General features: G+C 55.5%; 1 protein-coding gene across 1 annotated transcript in view; it reads right to left on the bottom strand.

Annotated features, from left to right (window-relative positions):
* Positions 1-15,963, bottom strand: part of P4HA3 (prolyl 4-hydroxylase subunit alpha 3) — a 35,316-nt gene extending 19,353 nt beyond the window's left edge. The window contains exons 1-5 of the mRNA XM_037878513.2: positions 15,588-15,963; positions 8,644-8,786; positions 7,781-8,004; positions 3,350-3,499; positions 1,409-1,460 (exon numbers count right to left, since the gene is read on the bottom strand). Of these exons, the coding sequence (XP_037734441.1) occupies positions 1,409-1,460; positions 3,350-3,499; positions 7,781-8,004; positions 8,644-8,786; positions 15,588-15,766 (748 nt within the window). The 5' untranslated portion in view covers positions 15,767-15,963. The remainder of the gene's footprint in view (positions 1-1,408; positions 1,461-3,349; positions 3,500-7,780; positions 8,005-8,643; positions 8,787-15,587) is intronic.
* Between the last annotated feature and the right edge of the window lie 2,207 nt (positions 15,964-18,170).

The raw sequence follows: 18,170 nt of genomic DNA, 5'->3' as shown, positions 1-18,170 counted from the left end.
TTGTCTCTCTCACCAAATAACACCAGAGGAGATTGTAACTCATTCCACTGGAACAATTTACCAAGGATCGTGGTGGATCCTCCATCACTTGCGGCCTTAAAGTCACGACTGGCTGTCTTTCTTAAAGGCACAAGCTAGTTCAGACACAGGTTATGGGCTTGACCCAGGAATGACTGGGTGATGTCCTCTGGCCTGTGCTATGCAGGAGATCAGATTAGATAAGTGTTCGCAAACATTTTATGTTGGCAACCCTTTCACACAGCAAGCCTCCGAGTGCAACCCTCCTTATAAATTAAAAACACATTTTTTTATATTGAACACTAGCTTAAATGCTGGAGGTGGAGCAGGGCTGGGGGTGGAGCTGGGTGGGAGGGGCTCGGGCTCTCCACCATGAATGGGGCTGACAGCCAGAGCCCCGCCATGTGTGGGGCTGACAGGTCACGACCCCCCACATAATAACCTTGCGACCCGCAGTTTGAGAACCCCTGGATTCGATGATCACAACAGTCCCTTCTGTCTTTAATTAAAATCTATAATCCACAGTCACTAAGGGATTTCCTGGTTGTCACCAATGCCATGCTGTGTCCCATGGCCAAACTGAATTTCATGGGGAGAGTGAGGACAGAACTCAGATCCTTCTGCTCTAAAAGCCCTACTCTGGGCCACTTGAGCTAAAGTGGGGCCTCTATCACCTGACTCTATATGATACCATGGAGCAGTTCTAATTCTAGCTAGTAGAGGTCAGTGGTGCACACACACACTGGCCAGTTGGTTACGAAGTTTACCAACGCTGGTAACAATTTTCAGGCGTCTAGCAGCTAGATACGCAAGAGAGACCAATAAATCCTTGGGCCTGATCTGCAGCCTGAGTTAAGGTTGTTAAGTGAGTTAAGTGCCATTCCAGTGGCGCGAAGAGAATGAATGCTGCCTTCATCAGGCAGCGGTGGATTGCTGGGGACTGGGCCAGAACCTGGACCATACACTGCAGCCAGGCTGGTGTGACAGAACGGTGCAGGCTGCCTACGTTAAAGCAACCCTCGGGCTGCTCTAACTTGCACCTGAAGCCAGTTTGGCCCTGGCTACCCCAGACTTGGGGCAGGGGTGAATTGCCTCCTCACACCTCAGTTGCGGTGAGCATGAGCTCAGCGCAGCTGGTCTATAAACCTGGTGCTCATTTAGCTCAGCAATTTTGGAGTTTTACAGCCTGCCGTGTAGGAAAGAGCTGGTCTCCTGGACCCGCCCTTTCCAGCCCTCCCCCCTGTGCTTCCTTGCCAGCCCGTTATATACTGCACAGCATGGGGAAGGGGCTCCATGGGCCACAGCTGGAGAACCCCTGGTTTCAATGAAAAGCAGTTTTTCACCCAGAGCGGAGGGAAAAGTCACTGATTTCCCGCTGACAATCACATACCGTAGTGAAGAAACTCTCTGGAGAGGCTTAAGGCATGAGAAACATTTCCTGCCTAGGAGAGAGAGAGAGAGAGAGAGGAAACATGGGTGTCCCTGGTGCAATGGGTGTCCCGTCTGCATTTGCTCAAGCCAGGACCCCCTGCCCCCTGCTCCTATTCGGTTCCCACCATGCACCAGAGAAACGGGCACAAACCTCGGGCACAAACAAAGCCAGATCAGCTGTAGGAATCACTGGCGTCGCCAGCGCCAGGGGCTGCGTACGAGCGCGCTCCGAGTTCTGATTCCGATCCGAGCATCACGGCTCAGGCTGATTCAGAGTCTTAACGGCGACGAGTCTGAACCAAAGCACCACTGAAATCAACGTGGGGGCGGGGGGGTCTGTTGGCTTCATCGGGCTTTGGATTGGACCCTGCATGCGCATGCACCCGGTGCCCCGGGCAGGGTGGGGAAGACGCTTCCCCTAAGGATCCCACCAGCTTTGATCAGCGATTGGGTGCCATTAGAAGCTGCCCGGTGGAGGCTGGCACAGGGGCATTCTGGCCATACCCCTTCTCCAGCCAGCACCACCCACTTCTGGAGCAGTGTGGCTTGGCTGCGGGTCCATCCAGAGAGCAGGCCATGCTGACACCTTGCATCATCACCACAGTCTGCCATCACTGGGGGCCCAAGCCCTGCATCACACCAGCTTATCCAGGCCTGAATCAAGCTGAGCAGCGTAGCGACAGCCAGACAGCCAAGCTGCTGCTCGCGGTAGCTGGAAGTGGGATGAGGGAGGGAGGCTGCCCCTGGACAGAGTATTTGAGGCTGAGTCATTCTGGCCGGCCAGGGTGAGATTCCCCCAGTGCCAGCAGCTTGCTGCCGGACATTCAGTCAATTGCAGTCACTGGAGAAGGGCTGGGGAGGGATTTGGGGAGTTAGAGGCTTAGAGGCTCAGAGACAGCGTCCTTGCTGGCTGCAGGGGCAGATAGGATGCCAGCAGAAGGGGCTTCCTTCCACGCACGGTAACACACTGCTCAGCCAGCAGGAGGCGCCTGAGCAAACCAGCCGCAGCCCCAGAGCAGGCAGGGAAATGAATGAGATGAAACAAGAGTTTTGTTATTCGAGGAAATGGGAGGAGGGGAGTTGGCCGGCAGACAAAGGGCACAAGCTCTGGCTGCCTGCAGGGTAGCTTGTTACTGAGTGGGATGAGGGGGCCGGTGTGGGTGGGGAGGTGAACCTGGGACTGACGCACAAATAAGCAAAGCCACCAGAGATGGGTCTGTGCTGCAGTGTTCAGCTCCGCTGTGGCCCCCAAACCCCGCACAGTCTGGGGAGGGCAGATCCGGCTTTCATTTCACCCTGCTATAAAGATAGGAGCCAGCTACAAAATTCAGAGCCAGATCCGGGTTTGGAATCCCAGTGACCCAAATCCCTGAAGGCCAGACCCTCTCCTGGGCTGCGGCTGCTGTACGCTTGGCTGCTGGTGCAAAATGTCCTGATCCTGGGGTAGTCAGCCCTGCGGGGTGGGGTGGGGTCAGCCCAGCATAGGGGGATCTCCTGGGCATACAGCCAGGACCTCCTCCCATGTGCTGGAATAGAGGGTGTGGCCAGGAAAAAGGAGGCGTGGCCAGCGGGTCCTCGTGATCACTGACTTGTGCACCGGTGGCCCAGGATTAGGAGACCACAGAGGTGGTTTAAAGACATGACTGACCCCCCCGCCCCCCAAACACACACACTCCCAGTCTGTGCGCTCCCTAGTCAGAGTCCAGGAGCTGGACCCAGGTGTTTGGATCTGGGGTGTTGGTTCAGGTCTTGTTTCCATACGCACCCAGTGGAGAGCCCCTCACATTACCCAACAGAAACAGCACGACAGGCTTTTGCTGCCAGCTGCCCGTGTTTCTAGCTCAGTGAGATCCGGAACGCAGCCCTGCCAGGCAGGTGAAGGCTGGTCCCACGGACTCGCCTTGAAATAGGAAAAAGCCAGATGGTCCAGCGCATCCTCGAGGCTGCCCTCGTCCTCTGTGTTCCACTCCCCGTAGGAGACGCGGAAGAGGCTGACGGCTTCCTCCAGCCACGCAATGGAGTGGTAGTAATCCTCCATGTCGTACGCCACCTGCAAGGTATCAGACAAGATGCCGTGTCCACCCTGAGGGCTGGAGCGGGGCATGGAGCGGTGGGGCAGGGAGGAGGGGAAGGAAACGCGTCCATGGGCCGGGTTATAACACAGCTTGGTCTCAGTGTGGCAGCTCAGCAAAGCTCACACAGAAATCAGTGGGTCAAATGCACCCCTGATCTGACTCCACGCTAGTTATCTTATTGTTATTTGTTCTCCAGTTGCGATCAGGGCCCCGTTGTGCAAGGTGCTGTACAGACCCACAGTAAGAGGCAGCCCTTGCCCTGTAGAGCTTGCAATCTACATAGGCAAGACAGACACAGGACATATTGTTACTTCCTGCGAGGCAGCGTGGCCTAGTGAATAGAGCATTGGGCTGGGACTCAGGAGAGCTGACTTTTATTTGCCGCTCTGCCGCGGGCCTGGTGTGCAAGTCACGTCATTGCTCTGTGCCTCGGTTTCTCCAGGCATAAAAAGGGGTTGATGATTCTGCTCTCCTTTGCAAAACACTTTGAGATCTACAGAGGAAGAGTGCTGGATAAGAATTAGGATTTTTCCATATTTTATACATTCCTTTTATACATAGGGGAACCGGGAGGTTAAGTGACTTGCCCAGTATTACACAGGAAACCTGTGGCCCAGCTGAGACCTGAACCCACATATCCTGAGTACCTGTTTAGTGCCTTATCCCCATGACCAGCTTTCTCTCCCCAGTGATAGTTTTGCCTGTCCCTGAGCATCTTAGCACCACTGCTTGCAAGGGGGCTAGTGGCTCAGTCAGACATGCAGGGTGGGACCCCAAGTAATGTCCTTGCCCGGGAGTGTGGGCCCCCTTTCCCATTAGGGCATAGCTCATGTTACATTGCTGCTGGGGCTAATCCAGTTAGCGATAATTGCCTGAAGTGACCTGTCCATCCAGGTTAAGGACTATCAGAGGCTAAGCATGGATTGCTGTAAATTCAGCTACTTAAAATGCTACAGTGGAACGGCTGGAGTGCTTCAGAGTAGACACTACCTGCGCCGACAGGAGGGGTTCTCCGGCTGGCGCAGGTAATCCACCTCCCTGGGAGGCAGTCGCTGGGCTGACAGAAGAATTCTTCCATCACCCTAGCGCTGTCTACACTGGGGGCTAGTGGCACAGCTCCGTCTCCCGAAAAATCCACACCCCTTATGGGAGGTAGCTATGCCAATGTCAGTTACCAGCGCAGACCAGCCCCTAGTCTTCCTCCCGTTATTTTCCCCCCTGCTCCTTTGCTGTCTCGCCAACTGCATTTTTTAAAGTATTTTTTGTGGGGGGCAGAGTTGAGATTTGAACCATTTGCCGTGTTCAAAACAACACAGAACATTTTCAGAAGTCGCGATTGGGGGGTTTGGACAGTATCTGGTCTGGCCAGCCCCACAAAATGGTGAGTCTGGCTGCAAAAAATCATGAGATAATCTTAAAAATAATAAGATTTGAACCGCAATACACTTGGGATCCTTTTTTATGGGCCTTCTGGGTTTTGACCTGTTAGGGGGTCACGTTTCCAACCGCTCCTTGGCAAACGTGAGGGCTAGAAACTTACTTTGTTCAACGAAAGCTGAGATTTTTCACTTGACACCACAGGACTGCTGGAGCCGGGACTGATAAATATGCAAGAACTGGCAACAGTGTTTGAGATTCATTATCCAAACAAGTGATAGTTTTGCAGTGACATTCCAATGATTGCTCTTCACCAGTGTAAATGTATTTGTCCAGCACTTTATTTGTGTTTTCTATGCTGATTGTTCATGTATAGTCTAGTGGTTAGAGCGAGGGCCTGGGCTCAGGTCCTCAAGGTTCTTTTAGCTCTGCCAATGACTTACGGTGTCCTTGGGCTAGTCACTTAATTTCTCTATGACTCAGTTGCATCCTTTGTAAATGGGGACAAGTGATACTTAACCTAATTTCCAAGGGTGTTGTTATTAATTATCATTATTTTGTATTTTCATAGCATGTAGGAGCCCCAGTCATGGCCCATTGTTCCAGATGCTTTACAAACACAGGCCAAAAAGTCAATCACTGCTCCAAAGAGCTCACAACCTAAGTATAAGTCAAGAAGAGACAACAGGTAAATACAGACAGCCTGGGGAATACACAGAAACAATGAGACAGTATTGGCCATCATGACAGGCAGTGGTCTCAGCACATCCACAGTATACCTGTTTTCAGGTTGTGGGGCTTAATTAATTGATTAGCACTTTGTAACAGCTGAACGATCGCCTGTGTGCCCTAGATCTACTGAAGGGAATGTGGAGTTCTCCTAAAAGGTGAGGGGAAAAAGAAATCAGGAAATCTGAGTTACGGTCTCTGCTGCCCCAGCTCTTCCTTTCCTATAGCCCCAGGCAGTGAGAAAACCTGTTCTCCGGGCTATAACTGAACTCCCAGAATGTTGTAATTAATCACAGTCAGAGATCGGGACCAGGCGTCTCCTTGCCTGGTGTGACTGCACGAAACAGGATCGCAGAGCTTGCTGTCACTGTCTGCCAGGAATGTCTAAGAGATGAGTCAGAAAGGGTCTCGCTTGCAATATTTGAGGAAAGAAATATCCAGTGTAATTTCTTATCACTGTAACTTCATAATTTCCCCCGAACGATCACGGTCACATATATCTGAAGAAGGTTTTTTTTTACCCACGAAAGCTTAGGCCCAAATAAATCTGTTAGTCTTGAAGGTGCCACCGGACTCCTCATTGTTTTTGTGGATACAGACTAACACGGCTACCCCTCTCATATTTGTGCACTTTACAACATCCAGGGACTGTCACCCCGGCAAGGCAAGTCTGATTGTTCCCATTTCATAGCTGGACAGACGGAGGCACAGTGGGGTGAAGTGCCTCACCCGAGTTCACATGGCAGGGCTGAGACTAGAACCCAGGTCTGCTGCGGCTGGTGCTCCCTCGGAGTAAAGAAATTCTGGGCTAGAACAGAGAGAGTCCCAGCTCTTTCTGACAGAGGCATTCAGAACTCGCTTCCAGCTTGAGCACCTGAGTTCAGGGCCCCCAGCTCCGTCTGGGGGAGCTCAGATGGGAACCTAACTTAGCTCTCACCGCTGGGACTGGGGCTCCCTGGGGTGCCGGTGCTGCTGTATTTGGTTCAAAGGGCGATACTTGCTCCGGGCCAACAGGCCCCACGAAGGCGGCGTACGCTGTGTATGGCAGGCCCTTTATTTAAATCACACGTGGAGCCTTTCGTAGCAAAGCGAGCTCTGAATTTGTGACAGCGTGACATGAACACAGCAGCGTCAGAGCACCGTATCCGGCCTGGCATACTGACGAGGGACGTAACTCCCTTCTGGTCACAGCGTTCACGTTCTGGTCCCAACACCTGCTCTGTGTGGCTTATATTAGGCTGACTCCTGTTAATGCTGCATCTCCTGGTACCAGCCCCTGATGCTCAGTGGGGTGTGCTCCAGGGGGACTTCCATCGTTTGTCTGGATTCCCAACAGTGCTGCTCTGTGCCTGCTGGAGGCATCAGCCTTTTCCTAGTGGGGGAGGAGGCCTGAGGTGGGCCTTAGCCCCCTTCACCACGAGGCCCCGCTCCCTACTGCTCCTCTTCCCCCTGAGGTCCTGCCCCTGGCCAGGCCAAAAGCCAGAGCCAGGCAGTAGCAAGAACCGTGCAGGGAGCCCCGGACTCTCCACCTGCCCTGGGCAGCATGCCCCAGAGGGTGGGGACACGGGCCAAAAGCTGCTCTTCGGCACCCCAGCCCCCGGGCAGCTCTTACCACGGCCTGGCTCCAACTTCCAGCGCGGCCAAGGGCTGGAGCCCCTGCATGTGTCCCGTTTTTGCACCCTAACTCCCCAGCATACAATCCAGTCACTGTGGAGTGTGCTGGGAAGACACTCATGTGGGGAGATGGGTTTAGCACAGACCTGGATTAGAACTAATCGATCAAGGGGCATTGAGTGGATGCTGTGGACTAGCTACCCGTCATTTCACTGGTGTCTTCCATGGCTGCCCTGAGTAGGGATCAGGTGGGCAGGTCCTGTCCCATCAGCTGAGGAGGGGCAGGGCATTGATGGACCTGGGTGCTCTTACTAACCCACAGGGACTTCAAGCCACTGCAGTCAGCGCCCCCACCAGCCTTCATGAGATACGTGCAACCCACGTTAAAGCAGCCTGCCTCTTTGTCCCCCTCTAGTGGCTGGAGTTTGTCCCCGCAGACGGTTCCATAGGAGATGCTTTTACGCACAGGTTGAGTGACAGCCTGGTAACCCCCTTGCCCATGCCCCTGCAGTGCTGGCCCCATGGCTCCCCCTCACCTTGCCGACGAGGAAGCAGTCATCAGCGGAGAGCGGGAAGAGTTGCCCGGGACTGTAGATGTCAGGGAGGTGGGTGCCGCTGGCTCTCTGGAACACACCTTTCACCAGCCCCTTCACACTCAGAGCATAGACATCCTGCAGCCTCATCAATGCCCGCGCTGCTCCCTCTAAGTCCTCGAACTCGGGCAGGTCCTTCTCCACCTGCGTGTAGCCATTCTTGAGCGCTGTAATGTCAGTGACGGGGGGAGCGTGAGCTGGGCGGCGGCGAACGGCACCCCAGTGCCCAGCTAAGTGCTTCCGTTGGCTGGAGCCAAGGAGGGATTCATGGAGAAGGGGCTTCCCCTGAAACGCCATCCGAAAGCATTTCAGTGCCAAACAAATGGGACCTTCCCCTTGTTTGCTCATCCATGGGTACGCAGCCTGCCCCTTGCTCTTACTCCTCTCTGTCCCCCATAACTGACCCCCACATTGTCTCCTGTTATTCCCTTCCCATTTCCTCTCCTCGCCTTGTTCTCCCTCCTGGCCATCACCTTCCTCCCGCTCCCAATTTCCCCTCCTCCCTCATTCCCTCCCACTTTCAATCCCTCCCTTGAGCATCCCCCTCATTATCTCTACATGGGGGTGATGGATCCAGGCCCGGTGACACCAGCTGAACCTCTAGCCCCAAGCCCCAGCTCCTCTGGACACATGGTGAGAGATTCACAAAGGCATGTAGGTGCCTAACTCCCACTGGGATCCATGGGAATTAGGCACTTGAATACCTCTGTGAATCCCACCCATTGCGCTCATCTGCTGACTCGAAGCAGGTCAAGCGCTGTGGGTACGTGGCAGCTGTGGGTTCGGCACAGCCCCCTCTCCGGTACCTTGGGTGTTCTCGCTGGCCTCCAGGCTGTGCACCACGTTCAGCCAATCAGACTGCAGCCTCTTGATCAGCGTGTAGGCGAGTAATGGGTTTGCCGCAGAGCCCCCGGCTCCTTGGTGCAAATCCTGCACCTTGTTGTAAAACCTGGAAGGCATGAGCAGGGCAATCCCTCAGAGACACTGGAACCAGCCAGCACGGCCCATTGCAGCAGGCTGGGCGACGGGCTGGGGAGCACGGAGCTGGGGAAACTCCTCAGCAGTGAGATCTGGAAAGACTGAGGGACGGTGGCTCGCGGGAAGCGCCATCAGTTGAAACTAGACAGGACAAAGCAGGGGTCAGATGGGCAGGTCCTGCCCCCTCAGCTGCAGGAAGGGCGGTGCTCTGGTGGATCTGGGTATCTCTCTTTTGATAACAAGAACAGAGCTTACTAAGCCCTGGAGAACACCGTGTGTAGCGGGAACGAGCAGGACGGGGATAAGCTAACATCTCTAACGACTTTCATTCCCCCAGCTCCCCTCTGCTTGAGTTCAGATCAAACCCACTCAGAAATGCAAGGGATGGGAGGGGTCACTTCCTGCTGCTCACGTGAGCTTGTGGTGCCTGGTACTTTGTCTTTTCCATGGGCATATCAGCAGTTGCAATGGCCAGCCCCATTGTCCAGCTCACAGATACCCAAGCCCCAGACCCCTGCTTTGACTCCAGCTTGGATCTAACTTTAGATTTTCTGTTGTGCTCAGCAGAGCAGGGGGAAAAGCCATAAAATGGCACCTAGAGCTTGACTCGTTCCAGATGTTAGTCATGTGACCCATCCTCATAAAAAGGTATTTTCCACTGCCCTCATTATTAGACTCCTGAGCTCAAATCCAGATCCTGAGATTGTCTCCCTGCAGTAAATGCCTCTGTGTCAGGAGGCACATGTTGAACCTGCAGCCTGACTCCTCCATAAGCAATGATGACTGGAGTGTGTCACCTGGCCAGTCAGAGGGGCCAGAAGGAACCCCCCAGGTCTGCACACCATTCAACTTTGGGCTGGTACAAAATTTGAACCTGGAACTGGGTATATTACAAATGGCCCCTTTCATTATACTGGGATGAACCAAAGCCCCAGAGCCAAACTCCCTTTGTGGTTGAAATCTAGATCCATAGATTGTGCCCATCTCCAGTCAAATGCAAAGGATACTCCTGAGGGAATTCTACGCCAGAAAATTAGAAATTCTGTGCACAATATTTTAAAATTCTGCAAAATTCTGCAAATTTTATTTGTCTGATAAATGTGGAGGCTCCAGCCTGGCATTGGGGAGCACAGGCCACTGGTTCTACAGTGGTGGGAAATCACTGTGCAGCTCCCCCCCGGGACATGGACTCAGCGGTGAGGCTGCACCCAACCTTGACACAGCAATACCATAGCATACCAAGGTTTCCTGTTCCCAGCCAATGGGAGCTGTGGGGGAGTGACCCACAGGTGAGGGCAGCCTGTGGAGCCCTCTGCCCCCGCTCCTTCAGGGGCCGTAAGGACGTGGTGCCAGCCACTTCCAGGAGCGGCGCGGCACAGGGACAGGGCAGGCAGGCAGGGAGCCTAACCTGGCCCCAGTGCACGCCGCTGCCACCGGAGCCCGCACCCTGAACCTCTCCTGCACCCCACACCCCAACCCCCTGCCCTGAACCCCCTGCTGCACCCCAACCCCCTGAGCCCCCTGCTGCACCTCGCACCCCTCCTGCACCCCAAACCCCACAGCACCCCACACCTCTCTTTCACCCCAACCCCCTGCCCTGAGCCCCCTCCTGCACCCCAATCCCCTTCCCTGAGCCCCCTCGTACACCCCACACCCCTCATCCGCCCCAACCCCTGCCCTGAGCCCCTTCCTGCACACTGCACCCCGCACTCCCTTCTGCACCCCAACCCCCTGCCCCAGCCCTACCTTTATGGTTCTGCATTCAATTTCCCCACCCAGATGTGGCCTTCAGGCCAAAAAGTTTGCCAACCCTGGACTAGATGATCACAATGGTCCATTCTGGCCTTGGAATCTATGACTCACAGAACCCATTCAACTTGCCAACTCTCATGATTTGATCCCCTATCTCACACTGTGTGGGGTTTGTCTCAAAGCCCCAGCTCCCGGTGTCATGGGATCATGAGAGATGCTTTTTATTTTAATGTAACTTTCTAGCTCTCATGATATCAGAGCAAAGCTTGAAAACATGGCTGCTAAAGGCTCAAATGAAATGATGCAAAATATATTGTTTTGAGTCTCATGATTATTTTGCGGGGGAGGAGGAGAGGCTGATTCATGAGTTTTGAATGATTGGGGTTGGCAATAATGGAGCTGGGAAAATCTCCAGGAACACAGGAATATTCTGTCTCCGACAGTGGCCAACATCAGATTCTTGAGGAAGGGGTAAAAACCCCACAGAGGCAGGAGCTGTGGGACAATTTGCCTCATTGGCTTTTGCGCAGAAGCTTGAGGTTTAATATCCCTCCCACCACATTTCTGTAAGCGTGAATTAGGATAACGCTAGATATCCATGTTATCCCCCTGCCTGGGGCTGCAGATCTGACCCTGCTGCCAATCTGACCGCGTCCCACTTTGTTATTTCACATTAGAGCAATAATTCTGAGGGATTCAGTCATGTTTGTTATTGGTGGAAAAGCTGGTGTATTTGGGGGCCAGGTTCCGCAGACATGCATATGACCCGCTCCATGTCTGTTACAAATAAGGCCACAAGGTTCATCAGGAATGAAATACATCATTCCCAATATGTGCTTTTGTTTCCAGACATTTAACTGCTCCATGCAGGAAACCGCAGAACAGCTGAATGCTGCATTGTTGGGATGGGAGGCTTTCCACCACGCAGCCTCAGGCTGATGGAGCTGATGTGGGATGGGGGACTCCTTCTTAGTTAGCAAAGAAAGGAAAGGATTATTGCACAATGCTCAGACTCTGGGTTTCCTGGGCAAAGATTTCTTCTGCACTACGGATAACTTGGGAAGTTTTTAGGCCTGATTCTCCTCTTGCTTACACCAGTTTTACATCGGTGTAACTCTAGTGACTTCACTGGAGTCATTCTACATTTACACCAGTGTAAACAAGACCAGGGGCCACCCAAGCAGGTCCTTCAGCACAGCTTCACCCCTGATTGCAGTGGCATGGCCCTGCCTGCACCAGGAATAGGCATGGACCTTTGCATGTATAGCCTCTCACCCCCATTGTTACACACAGTAGCAATGAGCAATGCAAGTGCCCGGCTGCTGACTCCTGTCCGGCCCAGCTGGGTCAGTGCAGGTGCATGGTAAGACTGAGCAGACAAACACGGCAGCTCTGACATCGAGTTTGTCCAGTGAGCCTGGTAGTCCACGTACACACACACAATCCCAGATGCACGTGTGCACACACGCACACACTTCCTGATGCATGTGTCACACTGACAAACACACACACACAGGGTCAGTCACATGCACACCCCTACATATGCATGCTGCACACACACCGATGCTAATGTATGTACATCCCCATTCACTTGCACAAACACAGAAGCAGGTACCCATTCATCCACGTACTCACTGGCACACTTACATGGGACACTCATATGCACGCATGTACTGTACATACAAACATGGACAAACACACTTAAGCACTGTCAGACCGGCGATCATGAGTCCTAAGCCCTGTGTAAGGTAAAACAAGGGCTTCCCCTTTATTCCAGTTAACAGCCGACACAAAGAAAAATTCCAGCGCCGGGCTCGGTGAGGCACCTCGCAGGCCCCCAACGCACAAGGCATGTCTACACGGCAGCTGGGGGCAGCTGGGGTGGATGCTGACAGACACATCCTCGCTGGATTAGAACGCGGCTGGACGAGTGTGGCTGTTGCCGCACGGGGGCTTGGGCTTGCCGCCCGAGCACAAGCCCACCTTACCCCCTGGGTCTGTATTCTGGGGCTGCCACCTGTCTCTCGGTTTCAGTTACTCCTGGGGGGATTCTGCGCGCCCGCACAAAATGCCCCCCACAGAATTTCCATGTTTCCCTGCAGAAAACGCCAGGGGAGCCGTTCGGGGGTGCGACCATGTGCGCGGTTTTTGGTGGGGGGGACTGCCCCTCAAACAGAGGCGAGGCATGCGGGGGCACACGGGGTTATGTGTCACTGCCCCTCCCCCCATTTCTGCAAATGCAGGTTGTTGCTCCCTTCTGTGTGCAAGGAGCCTTCCTGTTTTCTGTGCAACAGACCGTGCCCACGGTGGGGCTGGGTAAGGGATGTGGGGGAAGTGAGGGAAGCGGGGGAGGGGGTGGGGGAAGGGGCAGTAGGGAAGGAAGGGGTGGTGGAATAGGGCAGGGGGAGGGGAATGTGGGAGTGAGGGGAGGGGGATGGAGAAGAAAAGGGGATTGGGGAATCACAGGGGGAGCCCAGCATGGGGCATCCCCGCAGCAGCAGCTGGGGCTCCCCCGTTAAGCAGGCCCATTGAATCCTCACCCTGACAAGCCCTACCCCCCTACACCTGTACCCCTCCGACAAGCCCCCCACACCAGACCCCCATCCCTCTGAGCCCGAACAAGCTGCACCTGGACCCCCACCCCCATCAAGCCCCACTCCCCCAGCACCCAGACCTCCCCACAGAGCCCCACATACCCAGACCCCCCTGCCAAGCCCCATCTCCCCACACCCGGACCCCCCCTCTGAGCCCAACCACCGTCACCCGGATCCCCTGCAGCATCCCATTGCCCCTACACACGGAAGCCCCCAACGTGCCCCTGTGCACCCAGATCTCCCACTGAGCCGCCCACACCCAGATTGCCCCACACAGAAACCCCTTACCCCACACCCGGATCCCCCCACATTAAGCCTCTCCACACTTGGATCCTGCTGGGTTGAGCCTGCCCAGCCACACCTGGTGCACCTGGCACAGAGGGGCAGGGCCCCGGGGTGTTTCTGGGGCAGGCCCAGGCCTTGCACTATATCAGGGTCAGGTGCAGCTTCATTGCCGAGTCCCTGTACTGCAGGGGGTGGGGGCTTCAGGGTGATCGTCCACCTCAATGCCGCCAGTGGCCTGTGCTCCCCTCTGCCACGCTGGAGCCACATTTCTTTATTGACAAATAAAACTTACAGAATTTAAAATATTGAGACACCATTTTTAATTTTTTGGCGCAGAATTCCCTCAGGAGTATTTCAGGGCTCAAGCAGCGCGAGGGCGTTTGTCTACCCTGGCTGGGAGGCACACCTCCAGCTGCAGTGTAGACGGACAGATCTCCCTTGATTAATAATACAACCTGAATCCCTTCTATAACAGGGGGGTTTTCACCTTCCCCTGCTGGGATCATTTAGGCATATTTCACCTAATCCATTCCCTGCTACCGCAGGGGTCTGGGACATCGGTAGCACCTCGGTCACTCCCTGTGGCACTCAGTTTAGTCTCCTGGGGGCTGAAATGCTTTAGTCTGATTAAAGTCCTGGGTGTAACACGAGGGTATCGGTGTGAAATTGAACAGCCTGTGACAGACAGGAGGTGAGAGGATCTAATGGTCCCTTCCGGGCTTCAACTCTGTGAAAACACACTCACTCCCTTGCACACATGTATTGTTACACACACACAGTCCTGGGCACACACACTTGCTCACATGTATTGTTACACATCCATGATTCTGGCGACCCACACTCACTTGCACACATGTACTGTTACACACACACAGAGTCCTGGCCACACTCACTCACTTGCACACATGTACTGTTACACACACACAGTCCTGGCCACACACACTCACTTGCACACATGTGCTGTCATACACACATGATCCTGGTTGCACATGCTCGCTCACCTGCACACATGTACTGTTACACACACACACACAGTCCTGGGCATGCACATTTCATTCATACACTCACATGCCCTCCCTGCATGGAAACCCTCAGACTGCGAGCAGGGACCATCCTTCTCAAGTGTCTGGAAAGGACCTGGCACACAGCGGCTGCTACTGCAAACTAGCATTAATAATAACAACAAGCTCATCTGCATCCATGCCTTCACTCCCCACACATGCCCTTTGCCAGCACATCCCTGGCTGGGTCCTCCCGTGTTTGGTTTGCAAACTGACCAGCACTAGGTGAGACACAACCATCATTCTACAAAAGCCCATCTCCTGTGGCGTCTGGGACTCTCTCTTCTGTCTTTTATCGATTTATCTAAAACTTGTCTCTCCTGACACTCTAGGCGCTTGCACACCGATGAACACAGACGCAAACCAAACGCAAAATGCTCTCAGGTTCCTTGCTAACCAGCGTGGCCTAAAGGCCAGGATCACCAACAAGCCTAAGGGAGTTAGGTGCCTGCGTTCAGTGGGAGTTGGGCTTTTGATAATCCCAGCCCATTACGCTGTTTGAGGCAGGGACCCTCTTTCATTCTGTTTGCACAGCCCCTAGCACCATGGGGTCCTGCTCCAGGCCTGGACCCCTCCCGGCGCGGAGTGCGCCGCCTTCTGAAATACCCAGGCTCTGAGGCTCCGCTGGATCGGCCGTCCTGCTATGGAAGCGAATGGAGCAGCACCGGAGCGACAGGGATGGGGCGGGCAGGCAGGGCGGGTCCCTTCTGCAAGGAGAGGGATTGTGCCCAGCCAAGTGCTTTCACCAGGGGCCGGAGGGGACCCCACTGGGGCAGCTGAGCACTGGGAAAGTTCACGGCTCCGGGTCCTGGCTGCAGGCCGTGGGGCTCTCTGACCCAGTGCCTGCCCCTCCCGTGTCTGAATGGCCAGGCTGATCCGGACTCTGCTGGGAGCTGGTCCCGAGGCAGAGCCAGGCTGCCGGGTGCAAGGTCCGGGGGTGGATCGGGCTGCGGACCCCGCCGGATGGGGGGGTGTCTGGATCGGGGTCAGCCTGGGAGGGCAGGGCGCCGGGAAAGCCAAAGGGTCCAGGGTCAGTTCGGGCCCCTCTCCGGGTGCTGCGCGCCGGGCTGGCCCACCTACCTCTGCAGGTCCTTCAGCCGGTGGGTCTCCGCCTCCAGGTAGGCTCCCAGGTGCCGCAGCAGCCGCCGCTCGGTGGCCAGCGCCTGCCGGACGCTGAGCATGGAGCTGAAGGTCTCGCCCGGCGCCCGGCGCAGCCAGCCCAGCCACAGACCCAGCGCAGCCACCGCCGCCAGGCGCATCGCTGCAGCACCGCGGGGGAGGCTCCGGCCGGCCCCCAGCTGCCCTGCGCGGGGCCCCGGCTCCGGGATCTTCCCCTTCCAGCGCCCGGACAGCGGCGTGTGCGCCCCCGGCCGGCAGAAGCGGGGCCCGGCTGCGGGCGCTCCGCCGTGGCCAATGGCAGGGAGAGGCGCCGGGGGCGGGGAAGCTCCGGACGCGACGCGGGGAGAGGGAAGCTGCGGCGGGGGCCGGCCGCCGGCACTGACCCGGGGGGCGCCCAGGCAGGTCACACCAGCGGCGCCTTTCGGGCGCGCAGGGGTTTGGCCCGGTGAGTCTCGCTCGTGGGCGGGAGGGGGGTTGATCACCCCACCCCCTGGGGGCTTCCTGCAGCGTCCCCGCCGGTGTGAGAGACACGGGCGGGGTGACTTGTCCCTGGAGAGAGGAGTGAGCAGCCTGGTGATGTGTGGCTCCAGGCCAGGAGCTCAGCCAGCCAGCGGGCCGGGGTCCCAGTGATCCCTGCTAGCGACTGCCTGGCGGCACAGACCGAGGGGCAGGGCTACGGTCCTCCTTAGACGCATTAGGTCGAATTTATAATGTGTGCGTCTACACTACCGAGCCCTTTCTGCCGACTTAAAGGGCTCTTAAAACCCACGCCTGTCCCCCACCTGGAGGAGAGGAGTAGCGCCAGAGTCGACCTTCCCGGGTCCAATTAGGGGTAGTGTAGACACAGCACAGTGTAATTCCAGGGGTTTGGCCTCCTGGAGCTATCCCAGAGTGCTCCAATGTGACCGCTCTGGACAGCACTTTCAACTCCACTGCACTTCAGCCAGGTACACAGGAGAGGCCCCGGGCCCTTTTGCATTTCATTTCCTGTTGGATCAGCCTGGGGAGCTCACCGCCACCCCGACCATGGCTGCCCAGGGCCGCAGACGTGCTCCAGCCTTTAGCATGCAGGAGACACTGGATCTGATTGCCCTGTGGGGAGAAGAGCCTGGGCAGGCAGAGCGCTATGCCCAAATCGCACAGCGCATGGGGGGGAAAGGCTACACCAGGGACTCACAGCAGTGCCGTGTGAAAATCAAGGCCCTCGTGCGAGCGTACCTGAAGACAAGGATGGCGAATAGTCGCCCTGGGGCTCAGCCACAGACATGCCGCTTCTATGAGCAGCTGCATGCGATTCTAGACAGGGACGTCACCGGTGCGCCAATATTCGTCGTGGATAGCTCCCGGGCGGCCAGGGCAACAGCGAGGAGGATATTGTTGATGAGGAGGAGGAGGAGGAGGAGAATGTGCAGCAGGCAAGCAGAGGATCCATTCTCCCCGACAACCAGGACCTTTTCCTAACTCGGGTGCCAGCCCCCTCCCAGGACCCACTGTTGCAGTGGGGAAGGCACCTCTGGTGAGTGCATATTTGCAATAACACTACAGGGGTTCAATGCAATTGTAGTTAATGTTTAATTGGAGGTAAACAATTGGGCTGGGGGGGGGCAGTCCAGCCGTGCAAAGGGAGCTCCCCGGAAAAGCCTGTTTATGTGCCAAGAGTTTCCACACCAAAAAAATGTCCCCGGGCCTGCCCTGCCACCACCTACCCTTTCCTGTGTGCTTACCACGCCTGCCTGCAAACCAAGATCAGCTGCCCAGCACTCTGCCAGGTGTTGTACGTCACTGGCAGGCTCTTCTTTTAGAAGACTAGGCCCTGGACTACCCTACGAGTTGAGGTTGAATTTAGCAGCGTTAGATCGATTTAACCCTGCACCAGGAAAGAGGATTTGGGGGACGAGGAGAGTGATATCACTCATGGTCCCCTGGTTGAAATAGGAGAATTTTATTCAGGGGACATTCAGAGGTGCCCGTTCCTGCTGGGCTGTTTGCCTGTGACTGAAAAGAAATCATCCCCGCTGTTAGCCATGTGGTGGTGGTGGGGGGGGGAGGCCGGGGTTCATGCTGAGCTGTTTGCGTTTGGCTCGCAGGGATCTTCCCTGATACTAGTCACATGGTGGAGGGCCGGGTGAAGCGATCTTCCCAGAGAACTGGGGGGCGTGTGTGTGGGGGGTGTTCATTGGGTTTGTGCTGCACGTTAACCTGAAAACCGCAGCCCCTCCTTTTAAATGGCCAACCCAACGGGTGCTTGGCATGGGAAAGGAGGGCACTGCTGTTTGAAACCATTCCCACATGTGATGAAGGTTGAAGAAGCCGAAAGACTGTGGCTTACCATGGCTGCCTGTAAGCCGAATTCTGTTGCCCGGCCCTGCGTGTGTGATCTCTCACACCAAACCGGCAGGCCCTCAATATAAGAGGCAAAATGCGATCGTGTACCCAAACATTACATAGCACATGTGCTTAACAGCTTGGATCACCATTAAAGAGTCTAGCCATTGTTCTCTAAAATGTGTCTTTTTAACTACCACTCTCCCTGTTTTCCCCTCC

The sequence above is a fragment of the Chelonia mydas genome, chromosome 1 (assembly GCF_015237465.2).
Source record: "Chelonia mydas isolate rCheMyd1 chromosome 1, rCheMyd1.pri.v2, whole genome shotgun sequence".
Classification (NCBI taxonomy): domain Eukaryota; kingdom Metazoa; phylum Chordata; order Testudines; family Cheloniidae; genus Chelonia; species Chelonia mydas.
This window is presented reverse-complemented; position numbering and strand designations above follow the sequence as displayed.